Source organism: Syngnathus scovelli, chromosome 4 (genome assembly GCF_024217435.2).
Source record: "Syngnathus scovelli strain Florida chromosome 4, RoL_Ssco_1.2, whole genome shotgun sequence".
Lineage (NCBI taxonomy): Eukaryota > Metazoa > Chordata > Actinopteri > Syngnathiformes > Syngnathidae > Syngnathus > Syngnathus scovelli.
This window is the reverse complement of record NC_090850.1, coordinates 330,230-345,821: the sequence shown is the minus strand read 5'-3', so window position 1 is coordinate 345,821 and position 15,592 is coordinate 330,230. Positions and strand designations below refer to the sequence as shown.

Below are 15,592 nucleotides of genomic sequence, written 5' to 3'. Positions count from 1 at the left end.
CTGTTAGACATGAAATAGGAAGTGTTTAACATAAATGGAAGACGAAAGGGGTACTCACCATTGTAGCTCCTGCTGGTCAATGATACGAGCCTCTTCTTGCAGTGGAAAACATACAGCCAACAAACACCGTGGAACCTAAAGGAATGAAATTAAACATTAACATTTAGCCTAAACCAACATTCACAGATACAACGCAACGCAAACTACACAAACGTAAATCTTTTTAAACACAATGAGTTGTACTTACCGTGTACGCTCTAGACGGTCCACTTGCAAGCAGAAAATAAAGATATTTCTGTTGATAATCGTCGTGTTTGTATCCGGTGTCTCGCTCAAGGCCATTGCGCCCACAGATTTGAATTTTGGCGAGAGTTCAGCCTATTGACGTCATTTCCGCGGTGTAATACCCGCATATCTGAAACGGCAAAGTTAAGAGTAGAGTTAAATAAAGTTTTTAGTCAACGCAATAATTTACAACCGTTGACCAGTCGAAATAATCGTCGAAATTTGGCGTCTGTGGCTGGAAGCAGACGCCGAGTTCGACATTCCTCCCAAACGCCACACTCCCTCGCTTTTCAGGGCTAAAAAAAACCAGTTGTAATTACCTTGTACGCTCTAGACGGTCAAGTTGCAAGCTGAAAACAAAAATATTTGCCTTGTAAGTCATCGTGTTACTAACCGCTGTGTCTTGTTTGCCAGAATTGCCGCTTTCCTACTTCCTGTTGCAAGCCACGCCCACGGATTATAATTTTGCCGTGAGTTCCGCCTATTGACGTCATGTCCGCGTCACATGACTGCGACGTAATATTATCTAAAACTGTTTGTGCGGTATTGTGTTGTTCTGTGCGGTATTGTGTTATTCTGTGCGGCGTCGTGTTGTTCTGTGCGGCGTCGTGTTGTTCAGTGCGACGTCGTGTTGTTCAGTGCGGCATGGTGTTGTTCAGTGCGGCATGGTGTTGTTCAGTGCGGCATGGTGTTGTTCAGTGCGGCATAATGTTGTTCAGTGCGGCATAATGTTGTTCAGTGCGGCATGGTGTTGTTCAGTGCGGCATGGTGTTGTTCAGTGCGGCATGGTGTTGTTCAGTGCGGCATAATGTTGTTCAGTAAGCCATAATGTTATTCAGTGCGGCATGGTGTTGTTCAGTGCGGGATGGTGTTGTTCAGTGCAGGATGGTGTTGTTCAGTGCGGCATGGTGTTGTTCAATGCGGCATGGTGTTGTTCAGTGCGGGATGGTGTTGTTCAGTGCAGGATGGTGTTGTTCAGTGCGGCATGGTGTTGTTCAATGCGGCATGGTGTTGTTCAGTGCGGCATGGTGTTGTTCAGTGCGGCATGGTGTTGTTCAGTGCGGCATGGTGTTGTTCAGTGCGGAATGGTGTTGTTCAGTGCGGCATGGTGTTGTTCAGTGTGGGATGGTGTTGTTCAATGCGGGATCGTGTTGTTCAGTACGGGGTGGTGTTGTTCAGTGCAGGATGGTGTTGTTCAGTGCAGGATGGTGTTGTTCAGTGCGGCATGGTGTTGTTCAATGCAGGATCGTGTTGTTCAGTGCAGCATGGTGTTGTTCAGTGCAGCATGGTGTTGTTCAGTGCGGCATGGTGTTGTTCAGTGCGGGATGGTGTTGTTCAGTGCGGCATGGTGTTTTTCAGTGCGGCATAATGTTGTTCAGTGCAGCATGGTGTTGTTCAGTGCGGCATGGTGTTGTTCAGTGCGACATAATGTTGTTCAGTGCGGCATAATGTTGTTCAGTGCGGCATGGTGTTGTTCAGTGCGGCATGGTGTTGTTCAGTGCGGCATGGTGTTGTTCAGTGCGGCATGGTGTTGTTCAGTGCAGGATGGTGTTGTTCAGTGCAGGATGGTGTTGTTCAATGCGGCATGGTGTTGTTCAGTGCGGGATGGTGTTGTTCAGTGCAGGATGGTGTTGTTCAGTGCGGCATGGTGTTGTTCAGTGCGGCATGGTGTTGTTCAGTGCGGCATGGTGTTGTTCAGTGCGGCATGGTGTTGTTCAGTGCAGGATGGTGTTGTTCAGTGCGGCATGGTGTTGTTCAGTGCGGAATGGTGTTGTTCAGTGCGGCATGGTGTTGTTCAGTGCGGCATGGTGTTGTTCAGTGCAGGATGGTGTTGTTCAATGCGGGATGGTGTTGTTCAGTGCGGGATGGTGTTGTTCAGTGCAGGATGGTGTTGTTCAGTGCGGCATGGTGTTGTTCAATGCGGCATGGTGTTGTTCAGTGCAGGATGGTGTTGTTCAGTGCGGCATGGTGTTGTTCAATGCGGCATGGTGTTGTTCAATGCGGCATGGTGTTGTTCAATGCGGCATGGTGTTGTTCAGTGCGGCATGGTGTTGTTCAGTGCGGCATGGTGTTGTTCAGTGCGGCGTAATGTTGTTCAGTGCGGCATGGTGTTGTTCAGTGCGGAATGGTGTTGTTCAGTGCGGCATGGTGTTGTTCAGTGCGGGATGGTGTTGTTCAGTGCGGCATGGTGTTGCTCAGTGCGGCATGGTGTTGTTCAGTGCGGGATGGTGTTGTTCAGTGCAGCATGGTGTTGTTCAGTGCGGCATGGTGTTGTTCAGTGCGGCATGGTGTTGTTCAGTGCGGCATAATGTTGTTCAGTGCGCCATAATGTTGTTCAGTGCGGCATGGTGTTGTTCAGTGCGGGATGGTGTTGTTCAGTGCAGGATGGTGTTGTTCAGTGCGGCATGGTGTTGTTCAGTGCGGCATGGTGTTGTTCAATGCGGGATCGTGTTGTTCAGTGCGGCATGGTGTTGTTCAGTGCGGCATGGTGTTGTTCAGTGCGGCATGGTGTTGTTCAGTGCGGCATGGTGTTGTTCAGTGCGGCATAATGTTGTTCAGTGCGGCATAATGTTGTTCAGTGCGGCATAATGTTGTTCAGTGCGGCATAATGTTGTTCAGTGCGGCATAATGTTGTTCAGTGCGGCATAATGTTGTTCAGTGCGGGATGGTGTTGTTCATTGCGGCATGGTGTTGTTCAGTGCGGCATGGTGTTGTTCAGTGCGGCATGGTGTTGTTCAGTGCGGGATGGTGTTGTTCAGTGCAGGATGGTGTTGTTCAGTGCGGCATGGTGTTGTTCAATGCGGCATGGTGTTGTTCAGTTCGGGATGGTGTTGTTCAGTGCGGCATGGTGTTGTTCAGTGCGGCATAATGTTTTTCAGTGCGGCATGTTGTTGTTCAGTGCGGCATGGTGTTGTTCAGTGCAGCATAATGTTGTTCAGTGCGGCATGGTGTTGTTCAGTGCGGAATGGTGTTGTTCAGTGCGGCATGGTGTTGTTCAGTGCGGCATGGTGTTGTTCAGTGCGGCATGGTGTTGTTCAGTGCGGCATGGTGTTGTTCAGTGCGGCATGGTGTTGTTCAGTGCGGGATGGTGTTCAATGCGGGATCGTGTTGTTCAGTGCGGCATGGTGTTGTTCAGTGCGGCATGGTGTTGTTCAGTGCGGCATGGTGTTGTTCAGTGCGGCATGGTGTTGTTCATTTCGGCATAATGTTGTTCAGTGCGGCATAATGTTGTTTAGTGCGGCATGGTGTTGTTCAGTGCGGGATGTTGTTGTTCAGTGCGTTATAATGTTGTTCAGTGCGGCATGGTGTTGTTCAGTGCGGCATGGTGTTGTTCAGTGCGGCATAATGTTGTTCAGTGCGGCATAATGTTGTTCAGTGCGGGATGGTGTTGTTCAGTGCGGGATGGTGTTGTTCAGTGCGGCATGGTGTTCAATGCGGAATGGTGTTGTTCAGTGCAGGATGGTGTTGTTCAGTGCGGCATGGTGTTGTTCAGTGCGGCATAATGTTGTTCAGTGCGGCATGGTGTTGTTCAGTGCGGCATGGTGTTGTTCAGTGCGGCATGGTGTTGTTCAGTGCGGCATGGTGTTGTTCAGTGCGGCATGGTGTTGTTCAGTGCGGCATAATGTTCAGTGAGGCATAATGTTGTTCAGTGCGGCATAATGTTGTTCAGTGCGGCATGGTGTTGTTCAGTGCGGGATGGTGTTGTTCAGTGCAGGATGGTGTTGTTCAGTGCGGCATGGTGTTCAGTGCGGGATGGTGTCGTTCAGTGCGGCATGGTGTCGTTCAGTGCGGCATGGTGTCTTTCAGTGCGGCATGGTGTCGTTCAGTGAGGCATGGTGTTGTTCAGTGCGGCATGGTGTTGTTTAGTGCGGCATGGTGTTGTTCAGTGCGGGATGGTGTTGTTCAGTGTGGCATGGTGTTCAGTGCGGCATGGTGTTGTTCAGTGCGGTATCGTGTTGTTCAGTGCGGTATCGTGTTTCTCAGTGCGGTATCGTGTTGTTCAGTGCAGTATCGTTGTGTTGTTCGTATTGTGTTGTGTTGTTCGTAATGTGTTGTGTTGTTCGTATTGTGTTGTGTTGTTCGTATTGTGTTGTGTTGTTCGTATTGTGTTGTGTTGTTCATATTGTGTTGTTCATATTGTGTTGAGTTGTTCGTATTGTGTTGTGTTGTTCGTATTGTGTTGCCTTTAACACTTAACCTCTAACACTTAGCCTCTAACACTTAGCCTCTAGCATCTAGAAGGTAAATAAATAGGAAGGAAGGACTCACCGGTGACGTCTTCGCCCACGTCCAAGCGTTGTACTTTGTATTTTCATCCTTCTGACAGTGGAAAACATAGCCAACAAACACCGTGGAACCTAAACGAATGAAAGAAAACTATCATTTGGCCACAACCAACATTCACAGATACAACACAATGTGACGTGCGGGGTTGAGGTTAAAGGTTGAGTGAAGGGCCCTCGTTTTAAACTACTTTTTTGAAAAGGATTGGGAACAAGTAAGACGTATTTAATTTATTTAATGGGAAGTAGTAAGAGCTATTGAATTTAATCTATGTATTATATTCTATTGTATTGTATTCTGTTGTATTCTTTTGGATTGTATTCACACTAACCCCACTAAAACTTCAGCCCACAAAAACTCGCCTCTGGCGCCTAGCCTCTGGCACTTAGCCTCTAACACTTAGCCTTTAACACTTAGCCTTTAACACTTAGCCTTTAACACTTAGCCTTTAACACTTAGCCTTTAACACTTAGCCTTTAACACTTAGCCTTTAACACTTAGCCTAGAAGGTGAATAAATAGGGTTAAAGGTTGAGTGAAGGGCCCTCGTTTTAAACTACTGTTTTGAAAAGGAGTGGGAACAAGTAAGACGTATTTAATTTATTTAATGGGAAGTAGTAAGACTTATTAAATTTATTTAATCTACTTTTCTTCCCAGGCAAAATTTGATGTGCTGCAATTCCAAATTTCCAAAGTGAATGAAGGAATGAAGTCCTTTAAATTATGATTTTGTATAAATACTAGGCATTAACACAAAATCGACGGCACAAAATGGGCAGACTTTACTTGTTTGAAAAGGACTGGTTACAAGACAGACTTTTTTAATTTATTTAATGGGAAGAAGACTTAGTTTAATTGATCTATTTTTGTTCCCTGGCAAAATTCGATTTGCTGCAATTCCAAATTTCCAAAGTGAATGAAGGCAAGAAGTCGTTTAAATTATGATTTTGTTTAAATACTAGGCATGGACACAAAATCTACGGCACAAAATGGGCAGACTTTACTTGTTTGAAGAGGACTGGTTACAAGACAGACTTTTCTGATTTATTTATTGGGAAGAAGACTTATTTAGTTTATTTAATCTATTTTTGTTCCCTGGCAAAATTGGATTTGCTGAAACTGTATTTTGCCAAATCTTGCCTTGAGACCTGATAGGAAGTATTAAACGCTTAGTTAAATCAATACAAGTTGGTAGTAAGAGCGAGTAATGTTGGTTGAACCGATGAATGAAGGTTGAAAGCAATTTAAATTATGACTTTGTATAAATACTAGATATTAACAGAACATCTACTGCGCGAAATGGGCAGAGTTTACTTGTTTGAGAAGGAGTGGCTTATTCAAAACTAAGATTTATTTAATCTGTTTGTTCCCAGGCAAAATTGGATGTGATGCAATTCCAAATTTCACCACATGACGGTGCCCAATTTTGACTTCATAGGACATATTCAACACTTAACTATTATGTTCAAGGTAATCAGATTTGTTTATTATTCCAATGCCCTTTTCAAAACTATTCTGGATTACTACTTTGGATCTATTCTACATTACTTGGCAACAACATACTCTGTAACAGATTAGGCAGTATAATCACATATGTTAACTTGAGAGTGCCCACACTCAATCTACTTATCGTGATGTGTTAAATCAATTACTGTTAGACATTATTATTCTGATAATCTACCAAATCTTTGAATTGAAGAATTTGTGATTTAATTAATAGCTTGTTCAGGGTAATCAGACTTGTATATAATTCTAATGGCCTTCTTTTGAAAACTATTCTGAATTACAACTTTGGATCTTATATTACTTTGCAACAATCTACTCGGTGACAGATTAGGCAGTATAATCACATATGTTAACTTCAGTGCCCACACTGTATTTATTTATGGTTATTTGTTAAATCAAGTACTGTTAGACATGAAATAGGAAGTGTTTAACATAAATGTTATGGCTACTCACCATTGTAGCTCGCTCCTGGTCAATGATATGAGCCTCTTCTTGCAGTGGAAAACTTGCAGCCAACAAACACCGTGGAACCTAAAGGAATGAAATTAAACATTAACATTTCGCCTGGACCAACATTCACACGTACAACGCAACGCGGCTACACTTCTGCTATTACAAACGTAAATCTCCTTAAACACAACGAGTGTTACTTACCGTGTACGCTCTAGGCAAAATTGGATGTGATGCAATTCCAAATCTATCTGAAACGGCAGTTAAAAGTAGAGTTACATCAAGTTTTCTTTTTTAATCAACACAATCATTTACAACCGTTGACCAGAAAGAATCGTCGAAATTCGACGTCCCCCACAAACGCCACGCTCACTCGCTTTTCAGGGCAACAAAAGTACTTCTTTTTAAAAACGATGAGTTGTACTTACCGTGTACGCTCTGGACGGTCCAGTTGCAAGCAGAAAATAAAAATATTTCTCTTGTTAGTCGTATGTTACCATCCGCTGTGTCTTTGTCAACATCGCCGCCATTTTCCTACTTCCTGCTGCGAGCCACGCCCACGGATTTAAATTTGGGCGGAAGCTCTTTCCATTGGCGTCGTTTTCGCGTATAGCAAATCCGATTGGTTGGGAAGGGGGCACGGTTATGCAGCCGAGGGGTCCTGTGATCGGTGGGATGTAAAGTAGGCGTCGACGTCACGTCCGCGTCACGTGACCACGACGTGGCAGACGTCATATAGCAACCGCTGTTTTGTTTAGTAGACTTACAGTTGTTATGCATTGACATAATGGCGCACACACCAAATAGATTTAAATAAATTAAATAATTCTTCTGCCCACTCTCTTTTAAACAAGTTAACTCTCCCCGCGGATTTGAATTCCGGCGAAAGTTACGCCCATCGACGTCACGTATGTCACGTGACCACGACGTGGCAGATGTCATATAGCAACCGCTGTTTTGTTTAGTAGATTTACAGTTGTTATGCATTGGCATAATGGTGTGCACTCAAAATAGATTTAAATAAATTAAATATTTCTTCTGCCCACTCCCTTTTAAACAAGTTAACTCTGCCCACGTCCATTGACGTCTTGTCTGCGTCACGTGACCACGACGTAGCGACGTCATATAGTAACCGCTGTTTTGATCAGTAGACTTACAGTTATTATGCGTTGACATAATGGCGCACTGGTTAGCATGGCCACCTCTTAAGCATGATGTTGCGGGTTCGACGCCTGATCAATGTTAGCATGGAGTGAGCTGAAGTGCATGGCGCTGAAGATTTGAATCTTTGAAATGCGCTGAGGTCTGACATATCAGGCAGAATGGTTTGCCATCACGTTCAACAAAAAATAGAAACTTTCCCACTCTGATTAAAACGTCCTGTGTTCATCTACGTATTTCCGTTTTGCTGTGCATCTTTTCCCTGCCATTTCGAGAGCCCAATTGACACTCATAGTTTAAAGAAATGTGTTTGCCCATCCTACTTTGTGGAATTTCACCACATGCGCTTTTGACCAAAATACCAAATTGAACTCAAGTGAAGCCAACACGCACAACCCCCCCCCACACACACACACACAAATGTTGATATGAACATAAAAGAGCCGCATGCGGTTCGGGAGTTGCGGCTTGGCCAAACCTGTACTATACAACTTTATTTGTATAAAATTTTCACAACAGCTGTCACACAAACAAAGCAGGAAAAACCGAAGACGTGCGTGTTCCGCCCACGCTGGATTTATTTGCACCTTTGAAAAGACACCGTATTGCCGCAGATGTGGCAAAGAGTACTTTTGGGCATCTGAGACGGAAGGATGTCCAAAGCATCACGTCACCTGCTCTGGTAGGCATGGTGGTGGGACGTTGAGGTCAACCGCTTTGGGGTTGGCTGAATCTTTGATCGCAGGATGCCACACACTTGAAGACAGAAGCAGAAAAGCAGAGCTAAATGCAAAATGTACTCACCGGTGACTCCAATTTTTTCCCCCCCTGAAGAAACAGCTGGACGGGTGGCCCCGGCTTGCCAGTGGGACTCTTGTTATTCTGACCCTTTTTAGTGCGCGTTTGGGGCAACAACCGTTTTTTGTGGCGCTCTCTTCTGGTTCAAAAGTGCCCTGCATGTGAATTTGCTTTTCCTGCCTTCTGATTGGATGAGCGCCGGTGTGACGCGGTGCCTCTGTCACCGTGGCGGGGGGTATACGTTGGCATCGGAGCGTCTGCCAACGTCTGAGACCGGCTGGCAGTGTATCGGAGGTGTCGAGTGCGGTGCCGCTGGAGCTCACTCACCAGCTGGTGTTAGGGCCACAGAATGAAGGCCAAGGAGAAGAATAGAAAGAGAAACAGAAACTTCTCCTCCAATTGTTTGATTTGTCTCTTCTGAGCTTCGATGAATTCTTTCAGCTCTTTGTTCCTCTAGGACGGACAAATGGAAAGTGGCATTCAAAAGCCAGTAAGCGTGCAAGTAAGTGCCGGGCTGGCTTTGGGCCCTTACCTGTTGCGCGCTGTGCAGCAGATCCATTCTCTCTTGGAGGATGCAAGCGTCGCGCTCCCTCAACTCGCACATCAGGGCTCGCTTCCATTGGTCCACGGCGCTCCTAAGCTCTTCTCTCTGATCCGCCGTCAGCACGTCATTCACGCCAGCGTGGCTGGCTTTTTCGCCGTCCGTGGCGGGCCAGTCCCGCTGCGGTAGCGCCTCGTACAACATGGCCTCCAGCTCCAGGATCCTCTGGGCCGCAATCCTCGTCCATCAGTGGTCCGGCGGGAGATTTGAGGGCGGCTTACCTTATGAGCCTGGTCCATGGAACACTTCCTGAAGTCCAACTCTTCATCCAGGTAGCCCTTCTGCTTGCAGAACATATCCTAGCACAGCTCAAGGTCAGAATTGTTGGGGCACATTGCCGGAGTTCCCCTTGGCTGATGTCGCGTGTCTGTCTACCTTCTCACTTTCAATGTCCAACATCTTCTGTTGAAGTGCTGACTTGGTCACTTTGATGTATTCTAACCACTGAGGAAAGGCTGCTGTCACATAAGCAGAATGCGAGAGCGTGCGTGGACGTGCGCGTTACCTTCTCGGCTAGGGTGAGAAGGGTCCTGGCGTGAATCACGACCACCTGCTCCTCGTTGGTGAGATTCTGCAAGAGCCCAAAGGCACAGCGTCAACAAGCTTCTTTCAGCGCAAAGCCTTCCAAAAGTCACATTTGAGCCGCCGAGTCTCGTGGAGTGCGAACATAAGGAGTTCGACATACACTTACGGCGTTATAGCCCAGGATGTCCAGCTTCTTCATCAGATCACTGATGACGATGTCCGGGGGAAAGGCGCAAGGAGCAATGTAAGGTGTTCTGGGACCTCGGGTTAAGGTTAGGGTTGCGAGGGACGCCTTACGTACGCTCACGCCCTCGGCCTCGCAGTAGATCTGCAAAGGGCTGAGGCCGTCTGGGAAACGGACTTGCAGAAACTTCAAGACGGGGGAGCGCCACTCCCTCTCCTGAAAGGCAGAGGCATGCATCCGTCCGTCCGTCCGTCCGTCCGTCCGTCACATCTCTGGCCTCAACACGCTTGTGCGAGTCTTCCCACCTCCAGCTCCAGGATGCGGAACTCAAGCAGTTCGTTTTGGTCTCGGATATCCTGGATGTGCTCTTTCAGACGCGCTTCTTCCGCCTCCATCCGCCTGACCTGAAAAGACAGTCAGACCTCATCTGCGGGGCTTCCCGACAGGTGTGACGCCAAGCGACTCCGCCCAGCGCCTTTCTTTCCGTCACCTTTTCGGCCAACTGCTGATTGCTCTGACGCAGCAGCTGCATCTCCTCCACCCACTTGACATTCTAGAAGAGACAAACGCGTGGACAGCTTTGGAATGTTGTGTCATTTTCATCCACAAATTCTTTGGTTGACTGGAAAATGACATTTGCTTTTCTCCGCATTTTCCCAGCCACGTTCGGGGGGGGGGGGTTGGTCCAGTAATGCCAGACGGATGAGTGACTGAAGAATGTAGCTATTTTGTCTGAGAAAAAGGTGTGCTCATTGATGAGCTTACCTGTCCTTGTTGCTTCAGCGCTGACTCCAGATCTGCTACTCTGCTTTGATAGTGACCCATTTCTACCATCAGCTTTTCTCTGGTCTGAAAGGAGGAGGAGGGAGGCTCCTCCTCCTCCTTTCAGACCAGAGAACACCCGAGGCTGGGTGAGAACGGGGAGGCTGCGACCCGGCCGGGGGTTGCGGGAAGGGGCGCCACCTTGATCTCCTTCTCGGCGTCGTAGTCCCCTTCGCTGGTCTGGGCTAGCAGAGCGTAGGCTCGTTGCAGCGCTTGATATTCTTGCGTCAGCTGGCGGTAGCGAAGCTCCGCCTCTTCATGCACACACCAATGCAACATAGCACTAGTACCAGAATCAGTCAGACCGGCGACAAAGCACCCGCGACGCAAAGACGAGTCCGATTCCAGGCTGAAGAGGAATGTTTGGTGCCAATACGCTGGCAGAAATGGCGGGCTACCTCTTCGGGTTCCGTGTCGGGGGTTCTGTCGGTGTGAAAAGACAAGGACGATCCGTCCGGGTCCACCAACACGTCTTCGTCGTAGCCGTAAAATGTTTCGATGACCTGCGGGCGCGGAAGCAAACATCTCTCTGAACAAACTGAAGCGACACCTCACGATGAATCGACGAGAGGAACGATAGCGAGAAAAAGGCCATTTCATCTTGCGCAACACCAAGCAGCCGCAAACAAACAGACTCACCTTGCAGGACCTCACGCTTTGTTCCTCCTCAGAGATTCTCGACGTCGGTATCGTAGCAGCAAATCTCTCTCCTGTCGACACAAATAATCCGCCTTTGAGATTCTTTGGATGCAAAGGGAACGAACGGCTCCGGCGCAGAAACAAACGCGACTCACAATGACATTTCTGACATGAGCTCCTGTCTCCAGAGCCTGAAAAACACGTCACCGGCGATGATTGGAGGGACGCTCGTCTTTTCCAAAAGTGACAACTACAGGGTGTGTCAGGGTTTTCCAGATTATCTTTATCGTATCATTGTGTTGCTTTGACTTTGACTGCGACCTGTAATAAATAATATTATTTATCCCTTATTTATCCCTATCGCTTATCCCTTCCTACACAAAGTCGTAAAACACCCCTTGCTATGTTTTGACTAGAGGTCAAGGGCTTCCTCTATTCAATCCACTCTTACACCCACCCTGTTTCTCTTAATTAAAATGCTCGTGCAGGAGCCGAGAGTCAGACTTCATTCGTACAACGGATGGACTCTCCACCTGCAGGTGTCCAAAAGAACTTACTTGTCTCCCGTGTGGTTCTTGCAAAATAAGTTGGAGCGAGCGCAACTCTAACAGGGTGCATTTTGCCACTAGCTGCCTACGGACAATGACGTCGCGCTCGCGGCTCATGGTTGACGGGCTGAGCAGCCGGGCAAGTCCGTCGTTTTCAGCGCACAGCGAGTGGCAAAGGCGCTGACAAAACGGGAGCTTTGAGCTGCTGAAAATGGCAAAACAAGTCTAAAGCGTGTTCAAACGCGTGCGCACAATGCTCCTGCTTGAAAGGTCGGAATTTAAGGGGCCAATTTTTTGGATGGCGGCCGCCGGCCAAGCTTTGGACGGAAAAGGTTTCCTGGCGACAGCGAGCGAGCGCGGCGCTGCCGTACGTGCACCGAGTCGCCTGCCTGAAGACCTTGGACAAGTCGTCGATGATGTGCCGCTGCTCCACAACTTGAAGGAACTCCATTTCACCGTCCTGCTGGCCGCAACCGCGGTCCAGGTCATTGAGCGAACTAGGCCTTCTCTGTGGAACACAAATGCAGTGGACTCTGTTGGCACGCCGCCGTTGTCCGCGTCGACTTACCAAGCTTGCCATCTCCTCGTTCTCCTGGGTGACAAAGCGCACTTTGTTTTCAAGGCGACACAGCACCAGCGAGAGTACGTCATTCTTCCTGCTCAGGCGTTTGTTTTTGTACAGGAGTGGCAGAAACTGGCTTTCTGTTTCTCTCAGTCGCTTTAGCTGCAAGCATGAAGTGCGGGATGTGAAAGACGCACAACACGCGGGCCAGAACGTATCCATTTCTTTTGCATCGGTTTGAACGGAATCGTGGCTTTGGCTCCCAATAAAAGACATCTACCAGGCAACCGACTCGCCGCGCCGCTCAACTAATAAGCAAGCGCAATGGGTGCCTCGCTGGATGGCGCGCATCAAACGTAGCGCAAACCTTCAAGCGTGCCGTCAATAAATTACCAGTTCATTGCGCTCTTCAGAAAGCAGGGCGTTTCGATCCTCCAGTTTCCTGATGACTGCGCTGAGCTCAGCGATTTTCAGATGAAACCGTCGCGTGTCCCGATCCTCCTGAGACTGAAAACGCCCCGCAACACACACACACAAGCACTCGTTCAAAGTTCAAAACTGTTTTTGTGCTACCTTCCTCCAGCAACGAACTAAGTCATGCGTACTGCAAGTGTGTGATGAGGTGGCTTACGCAATGAAGAGGATTGCTAGTAGCGGCGTTGACCCCACTTCCAGGGTAGTTTAGGCCCGCCCTTTGGGAATCCCTCAGGGCAGCGATCTGCTGCTCGGCAGCCTGAGTCTGCAGCTGAAGGCGGTGGACGTGGCCGGCCCCAGGGCTTCATCCAAAACACTAACCGCTCTGTCTTTCAGCTTGATCTCATCCGTCTGGATGTACAAACGGGGAGCGCTCAGGCAGGCGGGCAAACTCATTTGCCAGAATTGTGACAAAAACAAAGAGAGCAACCGGCCAATTTTTTTCTTGAATCGACTAGAACACCTTTGCTGTGACAAAAGCGAAGCGAGCAACCGGACATTTTCTTCTTGTGAAATAGAATAGAATAGAATGCCTTAGGTGTCATTGCACTGCAGGTATACAACGAAATTGGGAACATAGCCACGCACCGCGCATCTGATCAGTCCTACCAGTCGGCGGATCTCCCTCTCGCAGTCTCTCTTGGTTCGGCTCAGCTCCTCCCGATGCTGGTGATGAGCCGATCGGAGCTCGGCCGCTCGGGACTGCCAGGCCTGCTGGGCCGCTGCCAGGGCTTCTTCCGCGCTCCTGGTGGAGGCGACACCGCTCGGTCTCCCGACACCGCCGCGTCTCCTCCACCTCCGCCAGCAAAGCGCCCCCGCTCCTCACCTGAGCAGACATTGCGCCACACCGGGCCGTTGAGACCGCAACGGAGCGCCGCGACGCTTACTGGGGACAAGCTACACAATACGGTAGCGGCCGCATCGGAGCCCGACGTGGCGTGCGGATAGTCAGACACGGATTGAGCGGATCACCTTGTCCATGGAGCCGTCCCTCAGGCTGAGGACCAAGGCATTCAGTCGCTGGATCTCTCCATCTTTGATTTTGATCACTCTCATCAGCTCCATTTCATGCTGCCGCAGTAATGTCTCCCTGGTAACGGCTAACTCTTTCTGCTTCTCCTCATGGAGTTTGCTTTTGAGTTCCGTCATGGCGGCGGTGGCACGGTGGTGCTCCGCCCGCAGGTCCTGACTTCTCTCTCTCTCCAGACAGCTGACCTGACATGACTTAGACAAACTTTATTGTCATCTTGTCTGCACATGGTGCATACAAAACGAAATTTCGTTGCATACAGCTTACAACAAAGTAGTGATATTGCAGTTGAATAGAAGTAACATATCCTATGAAAATATATATATACATATACTGTATATATTACAAATAAGTATAAAGTGCAGCAGTGCTAATTATGCAATAGTGCAAGTAGGCAAAACAGTATTCAAGAGTGTGCAGCGGAATGCTAAACCATGTACTAAACTTCTATTTAAAGGGTTTACACAAGTTCAGTAAAGTTGGTAGTGCGAGATAGTGCAAGATAGAGGTCCGTAGTGTCATAAAGTACAGTTCTGTGAATGTGTGATGCAGAGTTCAGTTTAGAGCTCAACAGTTCTAGTGTTCAACAGTCTGATGACAGCAGGGAAAAAGCTGTTGCAGAACCTGGTGGACCTGAAGCGGATGCTGCGAAACCTCTTCCCAGAGGGCAGCAGGGAGAACAGTCCATGGTGGGGGTGTGATGGGTCATTGATGATGTTACGGGCACGGGACATGCAGCGCTGAGATGAAATGTCCTGAATGGAGGGAAGAGGAGCCCCTATGATCCTCTCTGCTGTCCTCACCACTCTCCTCACGTTCTTCCAATCGGAGGCGGTGCAGCCTCCACACCACACAGAGAGTCAGCTTGTCAGAATGCTCTCTATGGTGCTCCTGTAGAACGTCCTCATGATGGGTGGGGGCAGGTGGGCTCTCCTCATCCTCCGCAGGAAGTACAAGCGCTTCTGTGCCCTCTTGACCAGTGCCGTAGTGTTCATAGTCCAGGTGAGGTCTTCTGTGATGTGGACCCCCAGGAATTTGGTGCTGCTGACCACCTCCACAGCTGAGCTGTTGATGATCAGTGGAGCGTGGTGAGGCTGGTTTTTCCTGAAGTCGACGATGATCTCCTTCATCTTCTCCACATTCAGGATCAGGCTGTTGTCTCTGCACCAGCCCACCAGCTGCTCCACCTCCTCTCTGTAGTCCAGGTCGTTGTTGTCTCTGATGAGCCCCACCACCGTTGTGTCGTCTGCGAACTTCACGATGTGATTGGTGGTGAACCTGGGGACGCAGTCGTGTGTCATCAGGGTGAACAGCAGGGGGCTCAGGACGCAGCCCTGAGGGGAGCCTGTGCTGAGGGTGATGACATCAGAGGTGTTCTGTCCGACCCGGACTGACTGAGGTCTGTTGGTGAGGAAGTCTAGCAGCCAGTTGCGAAGGGGGGTGTTGAAGCCCAGGTGTTCCAATTTTCCTACTAGATGCTGTGGGATGATGGTGTTAAACGCTGAGCTGAAGTCCAGGAACAGCATCCGAACATGGGTGTTCTTTTCCTCCAGGTGAGCCAGGCTCAGGTGAAGAACGGAGGAGATGGCGTCCTGAGTGGAGCGGTTTTGCCGGTCGGCAAACTGGAACGGGTCAAATAATGGGGGGAGTCTGGAAACGATGTGATCTTTAAGCAGCCTTTCGAAGCACTTCATCATGACCGGAGTCAGTGCAACAGGCCGGTA

General features: G+C 48.7%; 1 protein-coding gene and 1 long non-coding RNA gene across 3 annotated transcripts; both read right to left on the bottom strand.

Moving 5' to 3' along the window:
• Window positions 1-268: 268 nt before the first annotated feature.
• LOC137840271 (uncharacterized) lies at window positions 269-7,053 on the bottom strand. Its single transcript, XR_011086804.1, has 6 exons — window positions 6,953-7,053; window positions 6,729-6,775; window positions 6,528-6,605; window positions 4,555-4,643; window positions 606-635; window positions 269-415 (listed from the first exon to the last, which is right to left on the bottom strand). It is a non-coding gene; the product is annotated as an uncharacterized lncRNA (long non-coding RNA).
• Window positions 7,054-8,138: 1,085 nt separating this feature from the next.
• LOC137840199 (janus kinase and microtubule-interacting protein 3-like) lies at window positions 8,139-13,168 on the bottom strand. 2 transcript variants are annotated; one of them, XM_068650326.1, is made up of 15 exons: window positions 12,996-13,168; window positions 12,758-12,871; window positions 11,255-12,526; window positions 11,014-11,118; window positions 10,757-10,869; window positions 10,559-10,620; window positions 10,284-10,346; window positions 10,099-10,197; window positions 9,911-10,009; window positions 9,590-9,655; window positions 9,460-9,528; window positions 9,306-9,383; window positions 9,016-9,249; window positions 8,811-8,936; window positions 8,139-8,441 (listed from the first exon to the last, which is right to left on the bottom strand). In XM_068650326.1, exons 6-14 carry the CDS (start codon window positions 10,616-10,618, stop codon window positions 8,820-8,822), a joined length of 885 nt encoding a protein of 294 aa, XP_068506427.1. In that variant the 5' UTR covers window positions 10,619-10,620; window positions 10,757-10,869; window positions 11,014-11,118; window positions 11,255-12,526; window positions 12,758-12,871; window positions 12,996-13,168; the 3' UTR covers window positions 8,139-8,441; window positions 8,811-8,819. The 2 variants fall into 2 exon arrangements, with proteins under 2 accessions (XP_068506427.1, XP_068506426.1); XM_068650325.1 differs by having other exon boundaries at window positions 8,139-8,936.
• Between the last annotated feature and the right edge of the window lie 2,424 nt (window positions 13,169-15,592).